Raw genomic sequence first — 25,991 nt, 5'->3', positions numbered from 1 at the left:
TAGTTTCATCGTTTTGTTTCCGAGTTGTGCGAATCTTATTTTGTGATAAGTAATCCTCACCTTACAGTTACGCTGAATACGTGTCTGAACTCGTGTTGTACGAGTTTATGAATTAGATTCGTACATGGTTGAAGTGAATTTGATGAATTTTTGTCAATAAATATTTTTTTGGAATTTTGGCAGCCATGTTGGATGATACTACAATACCATCCAGCGAGTTTTCGCCATACATTTACACTAAATTATCGGTAACTTCGTTCGCTCATAGCTCGTTTTAGAAATTCTCTAATTCTCCAATTTTTTGCTCGGCGTTGTATCATAAGTAGCTCTACGGCTCTACATGGTCCATAAGGATTGTTTTTTGATTGGAGCCAAAAAGCACTTTAGCACCAGCAAAATACACGTGGTTGCAAATGAAGAATTGCGAGACATCGTTGCCGTGAGAGTCGCGGGGCATGATACACGCTGAAATTGTGTCTCGTGCTGGCAATGCAACGGAAAATTTTGTAGCGTGTATCGGAGCTGCTGTGTATCGGTAGCTTTACCTGCGTGCTGCGTACCGACAAATAAAAGTTTTTCCGATGGGGTTCCTGTGGGGAACTTTTTGGGGAGGAGGCCTGGTTTCTCAGAGCACATGGTGTGATTCATCATTCTTGTTCGGTCACAAGTCTTATTCTTGATTTTTGGCTATTTCTTTTGGCTTATCAGGATGTATTCACAACTAGATGATGACGAGGTGAGTTTATATTTACTTAATAAGTTCATCTTTTGGGGTTTTTAAATATTTTTCTGTCAGAGATAGGGGATAGATAGTTTATTTAGAGGGGGATAAATTGAATTACCGTAAAAATCTTTGTGAAACTGACGTTTCGGACGTTAGTCGATCCTTCGTCTTTTCACAAAGCTTTTTACGGTGATTCAATTTATCCACGAGTTCCTGCAGTCCACGCTAGTACTATACTAGTTATCACCACTATTTAGAGGGGATGTCAGCAAAAATCGAACATTTCGTGGCAACGGTCGAAAAATCGATTTCACTCATATTCTAACTGTAGGTAGGCCTTAACCTAACTAGAACCACTATGTAGTTTGTTTTAAAGAACATTGATTATTTTTTTAGAAAAAGAAAAAAAGTTGGGGGGGATTCCAGCCTTTTGACGGCCGAAAGTAATTCAGACAAATAAAACCATAATAACGTTATCAATAATTATTGGTATCTAAACTTCTATTAGGGAAATGTTCAGCTATCTCAGTTTCCTTTTTCAAAACGAATAAAAAATTTTTTGACAGTTTAGGGACCAGTCATTTATTAAAGGGGGAGGGGGTGGGCTGGTGCATTTTTATTTCCCATGGCATATTTTCTTGTGGCCCTGTTCTTTCAAATGCATAAAGTAACATGGCCCCAACTAAGACCCAACCTGAGCATAAGAGCCTTGAAACACGTCGATTTCCTTCACTATCTTGCATCTTCACCCCTGATGATAGGTCCAAGATAGGGCGCTAAGTCTAACATCCATACACTTTCGGTTCTACCTACACATGAGTTCATCATACAAACTTGCAAGCAAATTATTTTTCAATACATATCAACACCGCCCCCTCCACTCGTGCCATGGCCATATGCCGCAACCTGGGTTTATTTGTTTTTTGAGCAATAATCTAAAGCAAAAATACCTTAAAAGTCCTAAGTTATTACTGAGATACCTGTGGTATCACGGCCGTAAAATGCCTTTGTTTTTTGTATTTTCTTTTCTGCGCAACAAAATGACAAAGTTGTGCAATACTACCCAGGGGTCTTCCGGAACTTACCCAAGAGACCTTTCCGGGTATCTGCTATAGGGTTCACATCTATAGTCCAATCAATTATCATGTACCAGATGTCAATCAATGTCACTATGTTGTCAAGTGATTGTGAGAGGCTGGAGCTATACTATCTAAATGTAGTTGTATAGTTTTACTGTGCATTGCTGATCGACTCAATTCAAAATGCTCACTTATTTATTTCATCAAAAACATTAATAAATCACAACACAGGGACCCCAAAAGTGTAAATGTCTAAAATTACTTCTCTAGCTACTTTCCAGAAATCACATCACATATTTCAATGTCATGTACTATCTACTTTATCAGTAGTTTTGGAAGCTCAACCAACTAAATACTCCATGTGTGTTGAAACCTCCAGGTACCCCAGTGTACCCTGCCATAGGGTCTTTTGGTGGAGGTCAATCCAGGTGTTTCCATGACATTCTATAGACACGTGCCCTTATAGCTTTGTGTTTTCCAACAATGTTATGGAAACACCTTGTGGTTGGTGTCCACCAAAAGCTTCTTCGTCGCGACAGAAACAATCGCTAGAAGGCGTGTGTGATTGAGAATGGCTGTATCTTTAAATAGTCCATATTTTAATTTTATTTTATAAAACTTACACCTTGCCTTGAAGATATAAAGTTTATCTTCTCGTGTTTCAAATTTATTCACTCATTTGCTGCTTTCACTCATGATATATTTTCAGCAGTCGAAGATAAACTTCCCCAGGGAGGGGGCTACTACCCCAACTTGGGTAGGGGTGTGCAGCCAGGACCTACTGACGTTTGTATTGTTTTTGTGCCGTCAGAAAGCGTAGGCTGTTCACCAGACAAAAACGACCAAATTGTAACCCTATCCCAGACAAAATTGATATCCTATCCCAGACCAAATGTCAGAAAATGATACCCCCCCCCCGGGTAATCTTCAGGTATCTTACTGCCACCATTCAATACTCTCTATGTATGTTACAAAAGTCATCTATATTGTATTTTTATCTAGGGAGATATGTACAACCAAGGTGACTATGATGACATACAAGGTTAGTACAGATAAATTACGGTACTTTCGCTACCATGTACTTTCAATACAAGTACTTTCGCTGCCAATTGTGGTACTTTGGCTATGATGTCCAAGTTAGTAAACAGCGTCAAAGATTTGGAAAAGACATTTGTATAGTATTTTAGAGTACATTTTGAGCGACCACTGAAATCAATTGATGATAGCAAAGATCGAATTGCAACCAAACACCTCATTCACTAGCTAACCAGTTCTCAAAGCTTGTATGGGCTTCCTGTGATCTTCCCTCCTATATACCTTTCTTATACGCAGCCAAACTTTTTTCAAGATTAATTTTTTCATGAATTTGATAGGTAGCATCTGATAGTTTGCCGTTTTGCTGTTGTTGTCACACTACAACGTTTGCATCTCGGAAGTACTTGACTCATTTGTATTAACGTTTCTCTCGTTCTTATCGTCTTCATACTTAAATAAACTTTCTTAGAGGTAAAAGATGTGTTTTTAATGAAGATTTTAGTGAGCAGAGCAGAGCTTTTCATGGGGCTTTTATAGAGTATTATAGTACATTTAGTATGTTGAACTGACCATATGTACCAAAACGACCTAAATACTGTGTAACAAAAGAGACATGTACCGAAAAGACTGGTATTCTAGTAATCACTTGTGCCTATAAATTTATGAATTGTACACAAAGGTTAAGGCTCAAGGCTGTATGCATTCCTACTGTATATAAATTACTGTACAAATTCATATTTATTCTCATAAACAAATATATATATCTCCTATCGGGCCGATAAACCCACCTAATGTGTCCTTGAAGTCTCATATTAGACTTGGTAAAGTACAGCCCAGAAACATGTGCACATTGTTTTTCTTCTCTGTCAACTCCATTCATCACGTTTGAAACTCTTTTTAGCCATCATTCTAGAACTTCAAATGCATCCAAATGATAATCTTTCAATTGAAAGGTTTTATGTTGAAGTCAAAGTTTTGCTTGTGTATTGTAGGCGAGCACACTGTGATCCCGATCAAATCGCAAACAACAATGAAGAAAGGCGTAAACAATAATTGCGATCAGATCACGAGCACAAAGTGCAATCACCTCCCAATCACATATACATGTTTCTGTGCTGTACTGTAGCTCAGTGATTAGAGCATGGCACTGGATTTGCCAGGGCACAGCCTGTCCAAATTCTATTCAAGACTCAGAATTTTTTCTGAGTCTTTCAATTTGCAGCTGCATATGTTGCTTCATATAATGCAAGGATCAACTCAATTTGATACATTACAACTGCAGTACAAATATATATTTCATATTATATTCTCATACACACATGTATATTTATGAATGTTAATACAAAATTATGTTTTTTTCTTATAGACATACATGCTATGCCTGTTTACAACATCCCTGAGGAGATCAAAAGATTTATTCAGTTCTTTCATCAGCACATTATCGAGCAGGTAAAAATCAAGTGCATAGACTACATGTAACAGTTTCAGTAAACTTCTACATACAATGTGAGCTATGCTACATGTGTAGGAATACTGTCTTGTTTCCTAACAAAACATCAATCATAAATTATGGTTAATGCTGTCACATGACAAATTTCTGAACATCTAACAACTTCTTTTAAGCAGTAGAAATGGCCTGGTTTTTGATTTTTATGTAACTTTGTGTTTTTCTTTCAGAATCTGCATGAACTTCAGTTAATATATGAAACTGGGTAAGCATGTACAGATTTAGGTGCACTTGGGAAAACAAACAAATTTAATTATATCAAATAAATTAGATGAAATTAGATTTTGACATTACGTTTTGAAAGGGGTAATCCATTCACTGTGAACCCAAAATCTATGAAAAACCTGTGATTTTTTTCATGGGAAATCCATGGTATATTCACTGGTTTTCCATGGTATATTCAGGGGTTTTTAATGGTTTTATGTGATGGTTTTCAGATGAAAAACCCATTACAAAACCATGACTTTCTTGTGAATTTTTAGCAAATTCAGGGCCCATGAAAATCATCTTGAATGAATGTGTGAGGACCCATTAAAAACCCATGAAATATCTCCTGCGCACAGCTGACAGCGATTTCATGAAATTTCCATGGCCCTTTGAAAATTGAAAATTCATGGGCTATTTTCATGGTGGTGTCTAAAATCATGGCCCCTGAATATGGCAAAAATTCTCTACCCATGAAAATAATTGCCAAATTTTCATGTGTTTTTCATGGCCCATGAAAAAATAATGGTTCTATTGCTGGAGCCAACCTAATAATCATGGCCCAGGAATTACATTTTTCCAAACCAACGTTTGCTGCTCACTAATTCATGGGAAATTCATGGCCAGACTCCATGCCATGAATTTTCATTCTGCAAAAATCATGGGCCCTGAAACAGTTTTCATGGGGAACTAATGGGAAATTCATGGCATTTTCATAAATCTGTGATTGGTGACCATACTTTAGGATTTGGGTATCCAATAAAAGTCGTAGTCAGGGTATGTCCACAAGAAAAATAATAATGGAACATCTAGAAATCTATATATCCTTTTTGAACCTTTTCCCTTTTACAGTTAATTTTTTGATGCCAGAATCGGAAAATAATTGACTGAAAACCATTGTGAAATCTGGTTTCTTTTTATTCAACAAACACTGCAAAAAATAGTTGAAGTTTGCAATTTAGTGAACTTTTTACTAATAGTCCATTTTCTCTACTACAAAAATGCATGCTACCCAAACTGTGATCACGTATACATAGTGCACAAAAATCTTATCACAAATCTACCATTGTGAGATGTGCTTTCCAACCAAATTACAATTGGTATGTGAAGGCTGGACGGACAGGTCACATCCTAAATATGACATGCTCATGTACCATAAAATAATGTTGACAGATTTTGTTTTGGTTTCACAGATTTAACAAGTTAACAGAGCGTTATTTTAACAAGTCACCCTGGCCAGAAGCTGAATGCATCGCTGCACTTGTTGATGATGGTACAATACTTTACTTGTACCCAGGGGTAGATTTAGAGGAGAAGGGTTATGAGGCTCTAGACCCATAAATAGGCCATTTCACGGATCCCGTTACTCAACCTCTGCCTCGTCAGAGTGTAATTATTCTTTAGAATTTGACTACAGTCCGCAGTAATGAAAGGAATTTACACATCAACAAACAGTTGAAACACTTAAAAATTTCACAGGTTGTAGGCAATTTCTAAAGAATATATTACACGCTGATGAGGCTGAGATTGAGCCGCAGGATCTGTGAAATGGTCTATTTAGCACTATGCTAATTTAATAATTATTATAATTATTTACTAATAGTTATTGGTATTGGACAGTTGCAAGAGCCAAACAGTACACCTTTTCAGTAAAAGTGCATGTGCTTGATCTATTGCCATTATTATGCTAAATTGGGATAGTCTGTCAACCAATCAGGTTTGAGGAAATTGTAATAGTAATGATTTATGCAACAAAAACACTAGTCTTTTGTATTTTTTAGATCAAGTGTTCCTTATTCTGTACAAGGAGCTTTACTACAGACACATTTACAACAAGCTCAAGGTTAGATTTCACACTATTCTCACACTGCATAAATAATAATTAGAAAAGAATGAACTAATGAGCCATTGATTCTTACAGCTACAATTTTATTTATAAATTTAATTACATTACACTTTTAAGACTAATTATTATAATCATTATAAAGCTTAAAAAGTTTTTATTCTATTTGGTTGAGCTGACTTACAAGGTCCTAAGAGATTGAGTTGATCAGAAATACATTATTTTATTTGGAGAAGAGTAGAGCATTTTCAAAGCATCTGAAAGAGTGTGATTCTCACCCAACATCACACCAAATTGCACCATTTATCATTTTCCACACTAGTTATTTGCATTTTCTGTACAGGCAGATTTCATTGCTTCAATAGTGAATATGAGGATCTGAAACGTGTTAGTTCGTTATCCATTGTTAGTCAAAAATTAACCAGGAATTCTTGAAAATAGTTGCAAGACTCGAAACTATTTTTATTCTAAGAACTAGGCTTTTGATTGGCAGAATCTTGACAATATTCTTGTCCAATCATAGACAAAAATTAGGATGTTTTTGGCAGGAATAACCATAAAAATCTACATTTCAAATATATTATACATAATATATTTAACTCTCTAAAATTGTTAATTAATATTTCACCCTATTCTGTACTATTTCCAAAACATTCTGCACTTTTCCACATTATATTTTTGTGTGCACTCTTTCAGGTGCTCTGAATTTTGAATGGCTAGGAAATGTAGCCATAAAGCAATTCAGTCTACTCTTAATACATGACATGCAGATTGGGGAGGTGTGACCCACTGACCAATTTAATCAGCTTTAATGTAGTCACATTAATTAGTTTGTTACTGTAGTTTTGATCAATTAGGATTTCACAGCCTTTATTTTCATAGTTTATTAGTAGAATGTGAAATCAGTACTAGCTACTGCAGCTGTAAATAGTAGATAGTGTCACAATATTCTGGTAGAATTCTGGAAGAACATTGTGACACTACTGTCCGCTGCAATGTGTATTGTATTGTTTTTCAACCCAGAATTATTATATTACTATTTGCAATCTCTTACGGTAACTAACAAGCAAACCTCTATTTTTTAGCCAACTCTAGAGCAAAGATTTGAATCATATTTCAACTACTGTGATCTGTTTAACTATATTTTGAGTAAGTACTCAAATCACTGTGTAAAATGTGCGTTTTATGTGGCTTTAGCTTGATTACCATAATTGTTACCACAAATCTTTAAAGATTTAGAACACGCAATAATTTTTTTAAAAATAAATGCAAAATTACATATTGATAGGTTTTACCAAATCTATTAAGCATTGGCTTTTAGGCTCACCGCATTGGGACAATCACAACAGAGCTAGGCTAGTTGAAAGCCCAAGATCGAATTGGAATTTTGAAATTAAATTTCTTAAAAGAAGGGAAGAAAATCAGAGAACCCAGAGAAAAACTCTCAAGGCACAGGAGAGAACTAACAAACAACTCATACAAGACTTGAACCCAGATTGCATCCCACTTTCTTGTTCTTGATGAATCTATTCGTACAGTATTGACTAATTAAATGACCCAGCAGCATTTATTTAAAACTGGACCTTATTGATCCTGCTTTTATTTATTTCTAACCCAGCATATATTTAGTACATATCATACCTGATGGCGGTTTTTACAAACAAACTTATGTTGTAGCAATGGGTATCAAAATGGGACCTAGTTATGCTTATTCTTATTTACTCTATTCATCTTCTCACCCAAAACACACTCTCGACTCTATTCCTTTTTCACAGTTTTTACGCTTATGTCGCCATTGCAGCATTGACACTGATTTTTCCAACAGATGTCTAGAGTTACGTTCCTTTTTCTTAAGCATGGCTGTCCTTTAGCTGTCATAAACCGTGCCATGCATAAAGCATCTTCTACTGATCGGAATACTGCTGCTCTCCACTCCTAAGCCTCGTACTACCAACCTAGATCGCATTCCTTTCACTCTTACATTTCATCCTGTTAACAATTTGATTAAACCCATCATTAATCAAAATTTTAATTTACTTCATTCGGACTCTACTACTGTTAACATTTTAATCTTGATGTAATGTTTTATTATACTATAGTCAATTTTTCTAAAACGTTCGTGTTGATAGTTGTTATTACATATATTTTATACTTTTAAATTTGTAAATATTAGTAGCTTTATATTGATGGCCACGAGTTTATTAGTGTAGTACACTATTTAGTGCCACCCACATTAAATAAATTTGTTATTATTATTATTATTCCTCAAGATAATATTGTTTCTTTTGCATTTCTTTTAGATACTAATGAACCAGTCCCACTAACTCTGCCTAACCAGTGGCTGTGGGATATCATTGATGAGTTTATCTATCAGGTACGGTAATATATGTCAAATACACCTCAGTCTTTTCATAAGGGTGCTATAGCTTTACTTTAGGATAAAATTGAAGTATGCCAATAAAAGATGTCTGACCACGAAAAGTGCTTGAAATACAAGTGTCTTTCAAGTTCTTGATATGGCTTCTCAGGCTATAATAATTATTATCACAGGCTTCCCAGACTCTCAGTTTGTGGATTGGGTGATGGGCTTCCTGTGGCTCGAAGTAGGTAATTTTGAACTACAAACCAGAGTTTGAAAAAGCATAGGATTATTTTTTCCAGTACATTTGTCAGAGTTTGAGGAGTGTAGGATAGTTTTTTGCTGCAGAATTCGAGAATGTGAGTGGATTGTAGTCCAGGTGGCCTCTAGATGCCAGGCTTGTGTAATTTAACAGCACAAGTTGTGAGGTTTGGCCATCCAAATAAACAGCTTGAAGACAGCATAAAATGCATCAGACCCAAAAAATTAGCCACATTTTAGACGATTGTAAGTATTAAACTTTATCTTGTAACAGTATTTTTTAAAAACAGAAGGAAAAGCTCATTGAAAACTACCTACTTCAAGTAAATTAAACTGGCAGGTAGCCCACTATTAGTTGCCTATTAGTGCTGATTTATAAGCAAAATACAGTACAAAATAAAATTCCAAAATTCATACAAATACCTTACCTTGTTTCCTTTTGGGTCTCTGCGAAGTTTCGAGCCATTTGCATCAATATTGAGCAAGTATCATAGTGCAGTATCCCACATACTTAAAATGCCACAGGAAACCCATTATCCAATCCATGAACTAAGAGTCTGGGAAGCCTGTGTCATAAATTGGAGAAATTTTGTTTTGTCCTTATGAATTAAGAATAAGTTTGAGAAGTGGCGAGGAAGCCATGGAAGTCTTGAATACACCTTTTTAGTCTGCCCATAACATTGACACACTATAGCATGTACACACTATACCATGTACACGCTATACCATGTACAGACTATACTATGTACACACTATACCATGTACACACTATACCATGTACACACTATACCATGTACACACTATACCATGTACACATTGTATACCCATGTAAACCCTGTATACCATGTACACACTGTACCATGTACACACTATACCATGTATACACTATACCATGTACACTCTATACCATGTACACACTATACCATGTACACACTATACCATGTACACACTATACCAGGTACACATTGTATACCCATGTAAACCCTGTATACCATGTACACACTATACCATGTACACGCTATACCATGTACACGCTATACCATGTACACGCTATACCATGTACACGCTATACCATGTACGCACTATACCATGTACACGCTATACCATGTACACGCTATACCATGTACACGCTATACCATGTACGCACTATACCATGTACACTCTATACCATGTACACGCTATAACATGTACACGCTATACCATGTACACGCTATACCATGTACACGCTATACCATGTACACTCTATGCTATGTACACACTATACCATGCATTCCATACAATGATCATGCGCCCATTACAATAATAATATAATATATATGACTATATAACCATTTACAAATAAGATGAATAAATATATATTGATAAATACTAAAAAACTATCAAAATGCTAATTTAAAAAGGTTGGCTTTTAAGATGGCGCTTAAACAAACTAACATCTTTAATGGCGCGAAGGTCTGCGGGAAGTGTATTCCAGAGAATGGGTACCATGTACACACTATACCATGTACACACTATACCATGTACATACTATACCATGTACACACTATACCATGTACACACTATCACATGTACACACTATGCCAGGTACACACTATAACATGTACACACTATAACATGTACACACTATAACATGTACACACTATACCATGTACACACTATAACATGTACACACTATAACATGTACACACTATAACATGTACACACTATAACATGTACACACTATAACATGTACACACTATACCATGTACACACTATAACATGTACACACTATAACATGTACACACTATAACATGTACACACTATGCCAGGTACACACTATAACATGTACACACTATAACATGTACACACTATATAGCATGTACACATTGTATACCTATGTAAACCCTGTATACCATTCTACAAAGCACAGACTCTGCACTATTGAGTCAATGAAAGTTATTTATCCATGCCACAAAAGATATTAGGCTGCACTATTGAGACAATGACATTTAACTGTTCTTTTCTACCTTTAGTTCCAATCTTTTAGTCAGTTTCGTTCAAAACTGCAAAAGAAACCAGATGAAGAGGTTGGGACTTTAAAAGCAAACACAAAGGTATGATAAATATGCAATGATAACAAAAGATAGAAAGAAGCTTAAAAGAGATTCATCTCAAAAAGCAGCACTACATGTGATGAATGCAGTTGACCACCCATAGTGCAAATTTAAATTAATATTGAATTTAATAATTAGACTTATTTTTGTTAGTTAGTTACTTAAAAAGCCACTATGATCAAATTTCTGACTTGCTTTTTTCTGCCTGAGAAAAAATGAAAGATCTTAAAATTTATCTTACTTCGATCCCCCTAAATCCAATAAATAACTTTTTAAATGGCATTTCTTTTTACTGGGTTGCCTGTGGCAGACAGCCCAATCCTAAAATTATTTCTTTATTGTCATCTCCTTCTTGGGAAAAGTGACTTTTTTGCACAAGAGTACCTATATATGGTTTTGAATGATGTGTTCATAGATTAATGGCTCATAGATTGGCTTAGAAGCTGAGGATGTAATTCCGGGCTTTAGAAGGTCATTGAGCAGTAAAAGAAGATTTCTAGTGACATTGTAATGTTGAAAATGTGTATTTTATTGGTATTAATAAAAATATCACAGTTAAATTTGTTTCAAAAACATATTTCTCTAGAAATTCAAGAAAATTTAGCACAAGTTGTGACGTCATTTTGTTTACAAGTCTCCAGATGTTTGGATGTAGAATCTTATTTTCAGGGAGGTCACTATTTAAGGTTTCCCAAAATTTGAAGAGTACCACAAAACTATTAGCTATTAAATGAAGCTGAATAGAATATGCTTTTTCTTGTTTATGCCAATCACATTTTTTTATTTAGTGCATAAACTACCTAATCTATAGTATGAGTCAACATTCAACATTTCAATATTTGAATTTTTCCTTGTCATATGCTCTTTAATAAGACATATAATACATGAATTTGTCATTAAATACTACTCAGTAATAGAGCTGGTAACTTTGGCTGTAAGTGCTTTTCACTAAGTTTTTAATTTTTTACTAACCGAGTTTCACTTCACTGGTTAGGATATTTAAAATAACTACAGTTTGAAGAATATGATAAATAATAGAGAGATAAAGAACTTCAGAACAGTTAGCAAAAAACAAATAACCTATTTAAACACATTTCTAAATGAATATAGAGCTACTGAAATAAATAAATTTATTTCGTCAGATGTGATGAGTCTTAGTCAGGTCAAAGTCAGGTTAAGATTCTTGTGTAATTGAAGATGGAGAATATGATATTAAAACTTAGTGACGTTAGTAATGCAAAGTTCTTTTCTCCATCTACAAAACCACATCGGTAGCATTCGGAAGTTCTGGGAAAAAATATACACCTAAAATGTTTTCCCCCCTCTCCCCAAATAGCAGTACATAACAAAGGTTATTTGTTGAATAATCTCAAGCATACCTGCACATTGGGCAACCCAGTGCATGCTCCAGTGCATGCTCTCTCGTTTGCAATTTTGTTTTTTTTCTTTTTTCGCTTTTTGGTGTGATGACATTGCCATCTTTTTGCAGATCTGGAATGTCCATAGTGTTTTGAATGTCTTGTATTCGCTGGTTGGCAAGTCTCAAATCAATGAACAGGTAGACTAAATATCTTAATGAAAAAGTCAAAAGTCTTGTAATACACAGCTTGCAATATAACTTCTGCATTATTTTCTTTGTTGTGAAATTGCCTTTTTGTTTGCTATCTGGTATACAACACCCTTTTAAGTTTCAAAAACAACTCATAAATATTTCATTTCATTTGAAACCATGTTTTGCTTCTGGAGCACAGACATCTTGCAAATTTATGCAAGCATTCCTTCAATTGATAACCTTTATAATTTCTGCTAATTCTCTTCACCCACACACAGTATAGTTTAAAAGAATCTATTTTATTCCTTGAAGAAATGAAAGGTCTATCTATGACTGTCATTTAAATTAATGATGGTTAGTAATAATTGATAGTTTTAATTTGATGAATCTTTAAATTTTTCTTTTAATTATTAGCTTCATGTGTACAATTCTGGTGGTGACCCAGACGCTGTTGCTGGTGAATTTGGAATCCACTCTCTGTACAAAATGTTGGGTTACTTCAGTCTCATTGGCCTTCTTAGACTTCACTCTCTTTTGGGTGACTATTTCCAGGCCATCAAAGTGCTGTCAAATGTAGAACTGAATAAGAAGAGTCTGTATTCCCGAATTCCTGCTTGTCAAATTACTACATACTACTATGTTGGGTTTGCTTATCTCATGATGAAACGCTATCAGGTCTGTATGTACCTTTGTTTCTTTATACCTTGATAAGGTGATCAGAATTTTCATTAATATTGTATTTGCTGAAATGTTCATTCAGTGATTGCCAATATATCTCAACATTTTTTATGTTATAAGTCCCTACCTAGGGGTTATTGGAGGAACATTTAGCCATTTACTTTGAAGAAACAAAGGTATCATTAAATTACTTTAAGGCTTGGTCTACCTGTGGTGGATGATGGCAATTGTGTCTTTCAACGACGCTCTGTCACTTTTTGAAATTTTGGATCTTTTTTGTTTTAGTCTGTCTCGGTTAGATTCTTCTTCTTGCACATCTGTCGTGAGTTTATTTCTGCCACAAAAATTTGTTGTTGTTGTTAACATGCCTATAGAGGCTTTGCATGGTCACGTGACAAACATAAATTTTGCATTAATTTAATAAAAATATGTTGAAAATCTTATGGTCTGAAAGAGAAGGCAAATTGAAAAATTCAAAACATTTTTGAGTTTAAAATGTTTAATTTGAAAGAGTTGATTATATATCCAAATAATAAATGACTTTAATTTGCATATATCTAATCATTTTCTCAAATTTTGAGATCAGAGCAGAATACCAGTGAATACATACATGTTTTACTTAGATCTTATTAACCGAGCGGGAGGTCTGTAAGGGATAATCTTGACCAAGGTTTGAATGTACAGACCGAGGTCAAGATTATCCCGTACAGACCGACCAAGCTCGGTTGATTAGAGTTTTATCATATGACCACTTTTCATTGAAAGCGACAAAATGTTTTCGCGTAAGATTAATATGCGATCAGACCGGTTAATACCAGAGAATCTAGACCAGTCTGCAATGCGATCTATCCAATCAGATTGCTCGATTTGCTAGTGTCCAGGCTCTAAGATTCACGGTCATATAATAATGTCTTTTATAAAATAACTTATAAATGTCGTGTCCTGATTGGTTGAGAGTATGTGCTTTATAAGAGCACACAGCATGCACGCGAACTTTCAGCTGCATCATTTCCATTTAAAATAACGGTTTTTTGTAATTTATATTTCATAAAAGAAATAAAAAACTTGTTTGCTAAGCTGTGTGGAGTCATAAAGCACTTGGGGATTGACAGAACACTCGAGAAGTGTCTAGAAGCACTCCGCTACGCATCATGCTTCTTCTAACACTTGTCTCGTGTTCTGCTTTATGACTGCACGCTCGAGCGTTTTCTATTTCTTCATTATCTTATAGGTACTGTTCCAAACCAAAAATCTAGAAAGAAGACTCCTCCTCCAGATTTCAGTTGTGTCAGCCATCTTGATGGGCACTAATGTGCCTCTCAAGATGGGTGCCACAACTAAAGTTTGAAAATTTTATATAGATTTCAAATTCATAGTTTTAGATACTATCTAGATCTAAAACAAAAAACAAAAAATATATATAAAGCAATTCAGTTATATACTTTGAGCTCTGATCCTAAAACTATAAAGAATGACGGGATATAATGCAAATAAAGGTCATTAATTTTATTGCACATGTAATTACTTCATTCAAAGATCCTAAATAATATCCATCTTATGTTGTCTTTGAGTTGTTTATGTTTCTACTTAATTCGAAGTTATTTTCTTGTCATGTTAAAAGAACTTATTGTTTTTCATGTGACCATCATGCAAAGCCTCGAAACTGATCTGGCTCAACTGGAGAGTTTTTGTCTGATCAGGAGAAGTTAACGCCAATTCAAAAATTAATCAGATTTGTTGGGCTTACACTACTTTGAGGAACTTTGAGACATAGTTAATCATGTTTTGGTCTTGAATAGTCATGGTTTTCGTTCTTTTGTTTTATTGATTTTTTGTTAACAGTAACTTATGAGTCGAACTTTATTGCCTTATTTTCTCCAGGATGCAATCCGCACCTTTTCTAACATTCTGCTGTACATCCAGAGAACCAAACAGATGTTCCAGACAAAGTCTTACCAGTATGAACAGGTAAGAAAAATCTCTTTGCTTAAAAAGATTACATTTAATAATAAAATTTGTTATGATGATTTTAATATCATTAATTTTGGTTGACCTTTGTATGGGATCTGGTGTCATGTTGGTTAGTCCATTACCCAGTGTGACAGAGTAGTATATTTTTGATTTTTTTGTTAATAAGTTAATAAAATAAAAAAACTTTGAGAGAGAATTCTTTTCGTATTCAAGCCAGTGAGCACCAAAAACTATTTTCTTGAAGAAAGGCTGTTGTACGAGGCTAAAATCTTGCTATCCAGAAAGTTTAACTTGTTTGGAAGTGGAGATGACCGATGAAAATGGAATCAAAGTGTTAACCCAAAGCAAAAATTTGAATCAAAAATGAGGTTTATGCCTTCATTTGCTTATTTTCCATATATTTTCTATAAAAAAGCAAATGCAACAAAACATCTTTGTACAATTGAAAATACCACTTCAAACAGGCATTTTATCATATAGTACATCAGTTTCTAACTGTTTAAGGAGGCTTGAAAGTGTCTTTTCCTTCACATTATGAACTAAAAATAATTATTATGGCTATAATATGACAGCAAGTAAACCCAAAAAGCCAAAGATCATAAACCAAAGATCACAATGAACATAAAAAGATGATGTAAGACATTGCTATGGCAACATCAGAACCCTTGGTATGCAATTAAAAATGTTTATTTAAAAATCATAACTCGGAAATTAAACCAAATGGTGAAATTTTTTAAAAACAGGAATATTTCAACTTTGTATCATAATCTTCTTTTTGACAAAAAAAGAAAAAATTCTGTAAGAGGGAATTCGTAAAAATCAATACAATTTGTTTGGAATAGTTCCCTAGGAAATAGTTCTAGGAAAAAATATTGATTGATGTTTGTCACTGCAAATGATTTTTAGAGCAGGCAGTACTTGTGTTCAGTGAGGATCACCTTCGTTCAATCAATGTTTCTATTTGATAAACTGTTGATTTATCTGTTCAAGTAAGCACGTCATGTAATCTAGATCATGTCAAACTTTAATTTATTTATTATTTCAACATCTCATGACCGATTTAGAGAAATTTTATGGGAAAAGCAAAGCTATTTTTATTTGCTTACGGATACATTTGTAGATAGTGGCTTTGACAAATTGCATCTTTGTGAAACAAAATTGACCCTTAATATTTGGATGTACTTTGAATGAGCTTTCAGTCCAGTCATGGTATGGATTCTTGTTGAACAAATTGCAACATAATTTTTCTCACTGCTGATCACTCCCTTTGAACACTGGAAGTTGTTTTTGGCATTTATCTTGACAACAACATATGTGTATTACAAAGTATGTGTATTAATTAATTAATTAATTCCCGTGACTTGGTAATGAGTATGCAGTGAGGATAAAATACTAAATTTGGTTGATTTTGATTGAAATTGGACTGAGATTTAGCTTATCATAATCTTTAGGCTGCTTTTAAGTCTTGAGAATAGGATGTCATCGGGAAAATGGCAGCAATTTTGGGACTTTAATTTTATACCTAGAAGATATTTAAAAATTGAACAAAAGTGACATTTCACTTCACTATCGAAGGTCAAAGGGCCACTGTCACACACATCTCCTGTACACACACATTTCATTTGTTTTTCCCTTTTCGTGAATTGCACTGACTGTTGTTTGCTTCTTTCTTTCCATTTTAGATATTGAAAAAGGGTGAACAAATGTATTCCCTTCTAGCCATTGCAGTTACTCTCTGCCCTGAGGTATGTATCCATGTGATCTTGGTGTCATGAATCCTGTTTTAATTAGATATAACTGTATTAATTTAAACAAATCTAAGTAAATTGGGTTTACCACTCCATGGTGGACAGAAGGCCTAATAGGTTATGTGACTCACCTCTTTAATAAGGCTATTGATACATCAAAGTTGAATTAAGAAGTTGATTTTTGTGGAGAGAGAGAACCTGGAGAACCCAGAGAAAAACTCTCGGAACACAGAAGAGAACCGACAAACCAACATAAAAAAGTTCCGACAACTGCATATTATTGCGGGTTATTCTATAATTGCTCCCTCAATCGGTAGTTACTACCTGCACGCTGAAATTTGCTTTTTCACTGCTGTCAATCAAAATTAAGAAGTTGGTACTTTTTATGTTTTTGACTGCATGGTGACAGTAAATAACAATTTTACAACAAGGAGTTGGAAATTTCTGAGTTTGCAGAATATTTTGAAAATCGCAGTAACCTTCTTGAATTTGTAATGAGGAATTACAGTAAATGACGAACTGACCTAACTCAAAGGTCCACATATTCTCATCTTTGCATCACAATTACCGCTACCTAACATCTATTTCACCCCAGCCTGCTCTCAGTCTGACCTCTAGCTCAGCTGGTAGAGCATCGGTAGTACAATTCCGAAGGTCGTGGGTTCAATTCCCAGCTAGGTCGGAAATTAATTTTTCCGAAATTTAATTCCAAGGGCTTTCGCCCGGATTAACCTCATTCCCAAGCACTATAACTTATCTATATTTCTATATCTTCATGTATTTCATAAGTGCTATGCGGTCTACATATTCTCATCTTAACTCAAAGGTGGTTCGCTTATGAAAGAGATATCTGTAATTGCTAATTTTTTAAAACAAGTAATAGGTAATTATGTATTAATTATTAGGTATTAGCGGCTTATGAAATGGTTTGGTTATAGGCAAACCAAATATAGTAAAGTTTTGGTCTGAGGGCCCAAACATAAGGAAGGAGTTGGCTAGTTGTGCTGATTTTGATGATGGTTTTGTCACAACAGAGACTGGATGAAAATGTTAGTGCTCAACTACGTGAAAAATGTGGTGAGAAACTGCAGAAACTGCAGAAAGGGTAAGAAGTAAATCTTTAACAAAGGAACTGAGGACTTTAATTGTACTCTTGTCCTACATTTTATTTATCTATGTGTCTGCCTGTCTTTCTGTCTATCTATATATCTATCTGCACAGATGTCAGGGTAACCATCTATTACTACTTTATAATTCTTTAGTAATAGCATCTATGTCTATTTGTTAAATACCTTTCACCTAATAATTAAGGTTAAACTTATTGTATACACAGAATCGAAATATGGGGACCAATTTGAATTAATATTGTTCTGGACTGACTAGCCTTCCATACCTGTGAAAAGCACTTTTCCAAACTGTACAAACAGGCTTTATTAAATATACAAATTTTGACTGGTTCATACAAAAAGTTTTTATAAAGAATCGTTATTATACTCAAGGTTTCCACGACATTTATTGTAAATCTGACGTCTCACAATGGCTAGTGTTTAGTATTAAAAATTAAAACAAATACACCCAAAAGCCTGGGGTGACGTCACAGCCAGCAACGTAATGGAAGTATAAACCTTCATAACTTAAAGATGCAACATTCAAATGAAGAAATATTTCACCATTCAACCATTCACTTCATGTAGAATCAATACTGAAAGCATTGTATCAGGCGGTTAGGTGCACTTTAAGTTATTGTACTATTTTTATTATAGCATAATTAAGATTTCCATATGAATGTAGTGGTGTATAATGCGAGTGAAAAGTGTCCCCAATTAGTGCCAAAGCTGCTAGAACGACTAGACTCTTAAAGAGATTTTTTCATATGCACGCATGGAACGGCTTTATTTTATATAGTAGCATGGTTAAAAAGGTTATTTTGGCTGGCTGGCTGTCTAATCCATCAAATGTTTTTTAGTATCTAACTAGTAATATAAAAATGATTATAGTTTATTTTTCAAATAAACTTTATTGTGTTGTAGTGATTTACAGATGTTCGAAGAATGCTTCTCTTATGCTTGTCCCAAGTTTGTGTCACCAGTTCCTCCTAACTTTGATGCACCAGCCAACTACAATAGGGTAAGTTTAGTTATATTTAGATTTTAGATTTTTAGTGGTAAGCTTGTTACTACTACTGTTGCTACTCAGCTCGGGCATAATGTTTTCCAATTTCAGACCACTTGTCATTCCCTAGAGGATCATTTCTTTGTTTAAAGGTTGAGCTTGGTTGCACATGAGAAGACCAATGAATATGGACACACCTCAAACAAAGAATCTTATTTTCAAGGAAATCACATAACGATACACCCGAGCAGATAGAGGAGGTTTATTTTTTGTCGACTAAACGTTTTTATGATAATAAACATTTTCGAAATTTTTGAAATTATCAAAATGGACACTCAACCACAAGTGTACTACTTGGTATTCAAGATTATATCAATTGAGCAATGAAAAATTGAATTTTCTTTTCAGAGATATAAACATTTGAAATATCAAACTGCAAATGAGATGTCGTAAAAGCTATGCTTTTTTGTATATGACTAATGGGAGAACATGGGATGGGCTACTTGTATTATGTTAGTACTGGTCATTCATGTGGAATAACAATTGTTGTTGTTATTATTATCTGTACCAAATTATGATGTCAATTTTCTAAAGATTTGCCAGTCCATAGAACAAAATAAAACTAAAATTAAGCCCAAAAATAGGGGTTCACTGTGCAAACCTTCAAGCAAAATGATTTTAAAGTCGATCATTTTGGCACCTATGGTGACCAACATGATATGACAAGTCGTCAATTAAGTAATAAAGACAAAAAGTATTTCTGGCGAAAAAATTGCAAGCTACAGGGTAACAGGGTTTTTGTCCTTCTCGCACGCTGGTTGAGATGAAGCAGATAATGTAGTGTTTCAGCGTGACAAATTAAGTTGTCATTTTTTTAATAAACTGAGTGAATGCACATCTTTAATATATATAAAATAAAAAAGGGGGTCACCAAAGAGATATGAGAGTTTGAAGATGTTTTCTTGAGTATTCTGCCCATCCAAACATTGGAATGCTTCCATCACGATGACCCCCTGTGGCCTAAATTTATACGTAGAAAGAATGTGCGCCAACATCTTTAACCTAGAAATATTCTTTTTTTCCTGCAGGAACCTTTTAACCTACAACTGAAAGTATTCTTGAATGAGGTTTCTCAGCAGTCCAAGATTCCAGTTGTGAGAAGGTGTCTATTTAACGCAAATGTAACCCAATATATTATTAAATCCACTTGGGCATAATGCTTTCCCATTTCAAACCACAAGTCACTCCAACAAAGAAACTTCTTTTCAAGGGAATGGCACATGGCTAGAAATGGTTAAACATGCCTTTGCACAATTTGCCTCCCCCTCTTAAAAGTACATTTGGCATTACTTGTGCATACTCTGCTGTAGTTGTAGTTATTGTGCTGCAGTTTGGAATCTTTGTAATATGTGAAAATAATATTTATCTATTTATTTTGGTAACTATGACAAGGAGAAAGATTGTCTTAGAACTTGGGGCTCCATGTGTTTGTCATATCCAGTTTTGAAATCATAATATTCATACTATTTTCTGTCTCGTTAGCTACCTCAAGCTGTATACTACCTTGCCTATCTCTAAACTAGCTGCCTTTCTTGACATGGTAAGATAGGTTAAGGTGTTTGATATGTATGCAAGCCCCCAGCCTTCTAAAATTTAAGCACCTAGTCTGGGGCTTCATTCATTCACTCACTCACTCACTCATTCATTCGTTCATATTCATCTATGTTTATCATAAAATATTTATACTTAGTATTTTTACACAAGTGAAAATAATAAATGCGGCACGCTCATTGGTCATAATTTACGTCTTATGCTGCTATATTCACCTACAGGTTGTGCCGATTTGTGCCGCTTGCAGAGATAAATGTTTCTGTATTGTGATATAAACACTCTGGGAGCTGCAGAGCACTCGAGAAGCAAGAGGAACACTCGGCTACGCCACATGCTCCTAAGCTTGCATCTCTTGTGCTCAAAAGCTTCCAGCATATTTATATCACAGTACAGTTTATATTCCTTAAAGTGCCTTTACCACCTAACTCAATATCTTCAGTATCGATTCTAAATAAAGTGAATATCTTGAAGACATCAAGGTTTATACTTCCAATATGCTAATGAATGTGATGTCATTATAGCAATGATTAAATATACAAAACTTTTCAAATATTATGAATTTTTTTTACCATTCACTTCATGTAGAATCAATACTGAAAATATTAAGTTAGGTGGTATAGGCACTTTAAATATATTTCGAAAACTCATGAATAATTCATAAGCCTTGGATCCAATGCACGCCTCGTCTTCAGTAATCTTAAACTTATATGAAGGAAAAAAGATATTTGAAAAAAGAGGCTGGCATTTCACTTCACTATAAAAGGTCTTTTGATTCATGCAAAAAAAAGCAAGCCAGAAGTTTGATCGTAGTGGCACTAAAGAATACTAATGAGGACAACTTTATATGAGATAAAGTTACTTCCAAATTTAGATGAAGACAAACACTCATCAGGGTTAGTATTACGTAAAATCATCGACGACCCACAAAGTTTTGTCCACTAGCACCCCTGTCTTGATTTTGGCATACAGTACTGTCTTCAACTTGTTGGAGCCTTGCTTGGAATCACTGCGCATGTCACTGACGTATAAACCTCACTGTGCATAACATTTATGTACAAACGTCTATCAAAGCATAAAAATCCATGTTCGCGACGTGTGTGGTCATTTTATAATTCGACTTAAGTTTTGTGAATTTTTCCTGAGTTTTTGAAGCTGTTCGCAAATCGGGTTTTATCAGGTCTGTATGGTGTCAAACATTTCTGGTGTATTTTTTATGTAGGACGAGGATGCATTTCGTAGCCAACTTTTATGCTATAAGGTAAGATGACATATATGCGTGAAAGAGGATACTTATATTTCATAACCACCACTCTCCATACGGGGCTCTTCCGTGAGGTTCCCTCCACACGCACTACCACTACATTCTATATTTATAACATACAACACTCAACTCGACTCACATGTTGATTTTTACAGAGGGAGAATCCAGAGAAAACCCTCGTGGCAAGGGAGAGAACAAAACTTCAAATACTCAACTCACACATATGATCCAGTCTGAGTCAGGGCTCGAACCCGGACCACTACGCCACCCATGCCACCCATAAGGATATTAAAATTTGATGCCCAATTTGATACACTTATTTCAATAAAGTTAGTCACCAAAAACCTAGAAAGCTGAGATCACTGAGCATCATGGGAGACCTTTCATATCAAAAAGCATATATATACAAAGCTTTTCTGCAGCTCGATGATGTTCAGAAGAGGTGAGACTGTAACCGGTAAAAGATTCGCAAGTCCATGAACAGTTATCAAGCGGTTGAACGTGTAAAATGAATCTACCCATAATCCTTGTCGGCCTCAGCTTTATAGCTTTCCAGGTGACTGAAATAAGTGTATACGACGTCTACTGTAACCAGTAACAGAAAACAGTGCTCAGTTTTGATGTCATTTTTCCCAGCATAAGCAAAGAAATCTAGTGTGGACCTCAGGGTAAAGACTGCTCTTGATGGGGAGTTGCAGTCCTCATCAGAGGTGGATTTCTATATCGACAAGGTAAGCCGCGTGGAAAAGGGTTCGTATGTCAATTATATGTACATTATGCATAGACTAAGATTTGGACATGGGTAATACCAAGAGAAAATGAACCAAAAAAAAAGGAATCTCTGGTATCATGCTTCGTAACCATCATAGGCACCATTTGATGCTATTTTTAGAGTCACATTTGCCATCGTTTGTTTTTCTGCAGCGCGCATACTGCGCACGAACTACGCTGTTTACTCACGTTTTTTCGAAAATTACAAGAAAAGAAAACAGTAAACAACAAGCTTAGTGCGTGCGCAGTAATCGCGTGCAGATAAAACATTCTAAGAATAGCATCGAAGAATGATCATGATGGGGCATGGGGATTCCTTCTCTTAGTTCATTTTGTCTTGGTAATATATCGGTTAACTGCAGTATTTTCTTAACCAACTCGGCTGACGCCTCCTGTTCTTCTGATTATTTCGTACTCTGTCTGCTTTCTTTCTTTTTTAAGGTAATTCCCTTGAAAGAAATTTTGCCAATAACTTTGTCCTGAAACTTTGCATGGACATTAATTATGTTATGGATATTTAAAAACTGCAATAAAAAGATGGGGTCACCATTCTCTATTCAAAAAAGAGAAAAGAGTGAAAATTGGTTTTGAACATGTTTCGTATTTAGTTTCCAAAAGAAAAACTGCCTAAACTTTGTTAGTTCCATTCATTTAGTTGCATGCGCAGAAAAATGAGCAGTGCAAAACAAGGGCATTACCTTGAGATTTCCTCGTACGCAGGCATTTATTTCAAACATTTACATATATGTATGAGTCTATATGTATGTGTTATTCAACCAAGCTGATATTAAATTGGAGTAGGCCGAGAGGACCTATGGGGACGAGGTTGCACAAGTTAAATGCTAAATAGCGGCAGAGGAAGTGAAAAACAAGAACAAAACTAAGCAAATCTTAAAACTTTCGTATTTCGCTTCCTTTGCAGGACATGGTTCATATTGCAGATACCAAAGTTGAACGCCGCTATGGAGAGTTCTTTATTAGACAGATCCACAAGTGTGAAGAGGTAAGTGTGGTAGGTAGTTTTTACCCAGCCGTTCCCCCTATCCGTCTTTTAGTTCTACCTTACAAATTATATTCCTTTAGCTTGTTGCACACTTTATTACTTACTTTAGGGCTTTTTTGTCCTTTTGGGTATTTTTCAGCTCGTAAGAAATCTACAAAGCAACTAGGAAAGACGCTGCCAAGTTGTACTATGACTAACAAACTGTTACTCAGAGTTTTCAAAGCCATTAATGTAAAAGAACATTTTACCACAGGGAGCCCAATATAAAATGTTTCTATGGTATCTGATGTTGATCTTATGTCAGAGTATATATACATAAGATCAACATCAGATACCATAAGGAAATTATATAGGGAAACAAAGGCGCGTGCGAAAAAAAAATGTTCTAGTGCATTTATTATTGATTTGTTTACTCTTTCGCATTACAGAGGACATTATCTTGATCTCAAATTTTAAAAAATATTAATTATTTAATTTTTCCGATTTTATTTTTTACCATTCACTTTAATCTAAATTGGGCTCCCTGTGATTTTACCTGAACCATTTGAGTAAACCGTTCACATTTAAAAGTTAAAGTACTTATGAGTCTTTACACAGTATTTTCGGAATTGATTCCTTAGAACTGAAAATATCTCGTCATTTGAATGTCGGGTCTTTAAGTTATGAAGGCCTATGTTTCCAATATGTTCAATACTATTACGTAACATAAGGGATTTGAGTTAATTTGTGGCAACTTTTAATATTGAACGTTGGACAGTTTTGAGAACAAATTTGCAAGTACCTTTATGTGAGTCACAAGTAAAAGGGTGATGCTTTTAAAACACTGTATTCCAGAACGAGAGAAGTGCTGTATATTAAATGATCCCCTTAGGTTACGTCATAGTCATTAACATATTTGGAATATAAACCTTCGTATTTAAAGATCCGACCCTAAAATGACAAAATATTTTCAAAACTATTCACTAAAGAATCAATTCTGAAAATGTTGTGTAAAGGCTCATACGCACTTTATAGTACTTAATAGAAATAGGTGGATCACCAAATACATTTATTATTGGTAGAGTGCTCACACTAGAGTGATTTTCATATGATCGTGAAAGAATAGGCAAACTAATAGTTAGTAGTAGACTCTAAACCAATGATTTTCTTTTGTTCTTTATCAACTATTACAAACTAAATGGTCTATTTTCTTTCACGGTCATGTGAAAATCATTCTAGACTAAACCCGTGAAACTAATACTAATTTTTAGCACTAAAAAGTGATATCTGAACAATAGAAAACAAAGGATTCTGTATGAAATAGTACTAATTAGTACTAATTATTGTGTACGGGTTTAGTGCGTGCACTCTAGTAATAAAATAGAGGATATTACACAATGGCGCGAAGATATATAGTTTATCTTCTAGTGGTGAAATATTTTCCAACAAGAAATAAAAGAGAAGATAAATTTCATATCTTCAAACCAACGTGTATTGACACATCCACAAACTCCAAGAACAAAGCCTTGTTTCAACGCGCGTTAAAATGAGCGGGAAAACATCGGAGGTGACTGCATCGCTATATTCACGTGTGACGTGTTTCCCAGTAAAACACTTATGCCTATGTAAAACCTGTATCTATGGATACTTTGGGGGTTTAATTAATGCAATTTTGAACTATTTTTCTGGAGAGCTTGGATATTGTGGCCTATACAGTTTCTATACATTTCATTGTACTGAGTGACCCAAATGGGATGCAATTAACTCTAATTGTTTCAAGGCATTTCGGTCAAAACAAAATAAAAACTGACGCAAATGCAGGAAGTTATACCGTCGTATACAAGTTCAACATAAATAGACTGTTATGTTCTGCTCGTAAAATCTACCTCGTAACTTTTAAGGGTTTAAAATCTTCAATCGCCACCCGGTTAGCTCAGCAGAAAAGAGCGTGAGTCTGTTGTGCGGGAGGTCGTGGTTCAAGCCTCTACGGAGCCCGATTAGTGCCATGCAAATTTCGTGATTGTTTTTACTTTTCTCGACTTTTTTCTCGATTTTTTTCTCGGCTTTTTTCTCGACTTTTTTCACGACTTTTTTCTCGGTTTTTTTCTCGACTTTTTTCTCGGCTTTTTTTGACCGCTGAACAACAGTAGAGCAGGCTCATTCTATGCTGAGAGCATGGACAATATGACGAGCTGCAAAT

The 25,991-nt window shown here is 34.9% G+C and overlaps 1 protein-coding gene across 1 annotated transcript; it reads left to right on the top strand.

The window, feature by feature from the left end:
- Positions 1-635: 635 nt before the first annotated feature.
- Positions 636-25,619, top strand: LOC116289551 (eukaryotic translation initiation factor 3 subunit L). Its single transcript, XM_089031880.1, is given in 22 exon segments — positions 636-736; positions 2,806-2,845; positions 4,205-4,287; positions 4,516-4,550; positions 5,743-5,822; positions 6,331-6,392; positions 7,478-7,541; positions 8,693-8,766; positions 11,025-11,105; positions 12,595-12,663; positions 13,072-13,332; positions 15,217-15,303; positions 16,989-17,051; positions 18,089-18,159; positions 19,085-19,181; positions 20,255-20,328; positions 20,709-20,766; positions 21,997-22,035; positions 22,675-22,707; positions 22,710-22,769; positions 23,732-23,812; positions 23,952-25,619. Coding segments are annotated over 22 exon segments (1,566 nt in total). The 5' UTR covers positions 636-709; the 3' UTR covers positions 23,979-25,619.
- Positions 25,620-25,991: the final 372 nt, after the last annotated feature.

The sequence above is a fragment of the Actinia tenebrosa genome, unplaced genomic scaffold (genome assembly GCF_029948245.1).
Source record: "Actinia tenebrosa isolate PJP-AT-01 unplaced genomic scaffold, QUT_ActTen_1.0 PGA_scaffold17__23_contigs__length_9995812, whole genome shotgun sequence".
NCBI lineage: Eukaryota > Metazoa > Cnidaria > Anthozoa > Actiniaria > Actiniidae > Actinia > Actinia tenebrosa.
The sequence above is the reverse complement of the archived record's forward strand: the minus strand, read 5'-3'. Positions and strand labels throughout refer to the sequence as shown.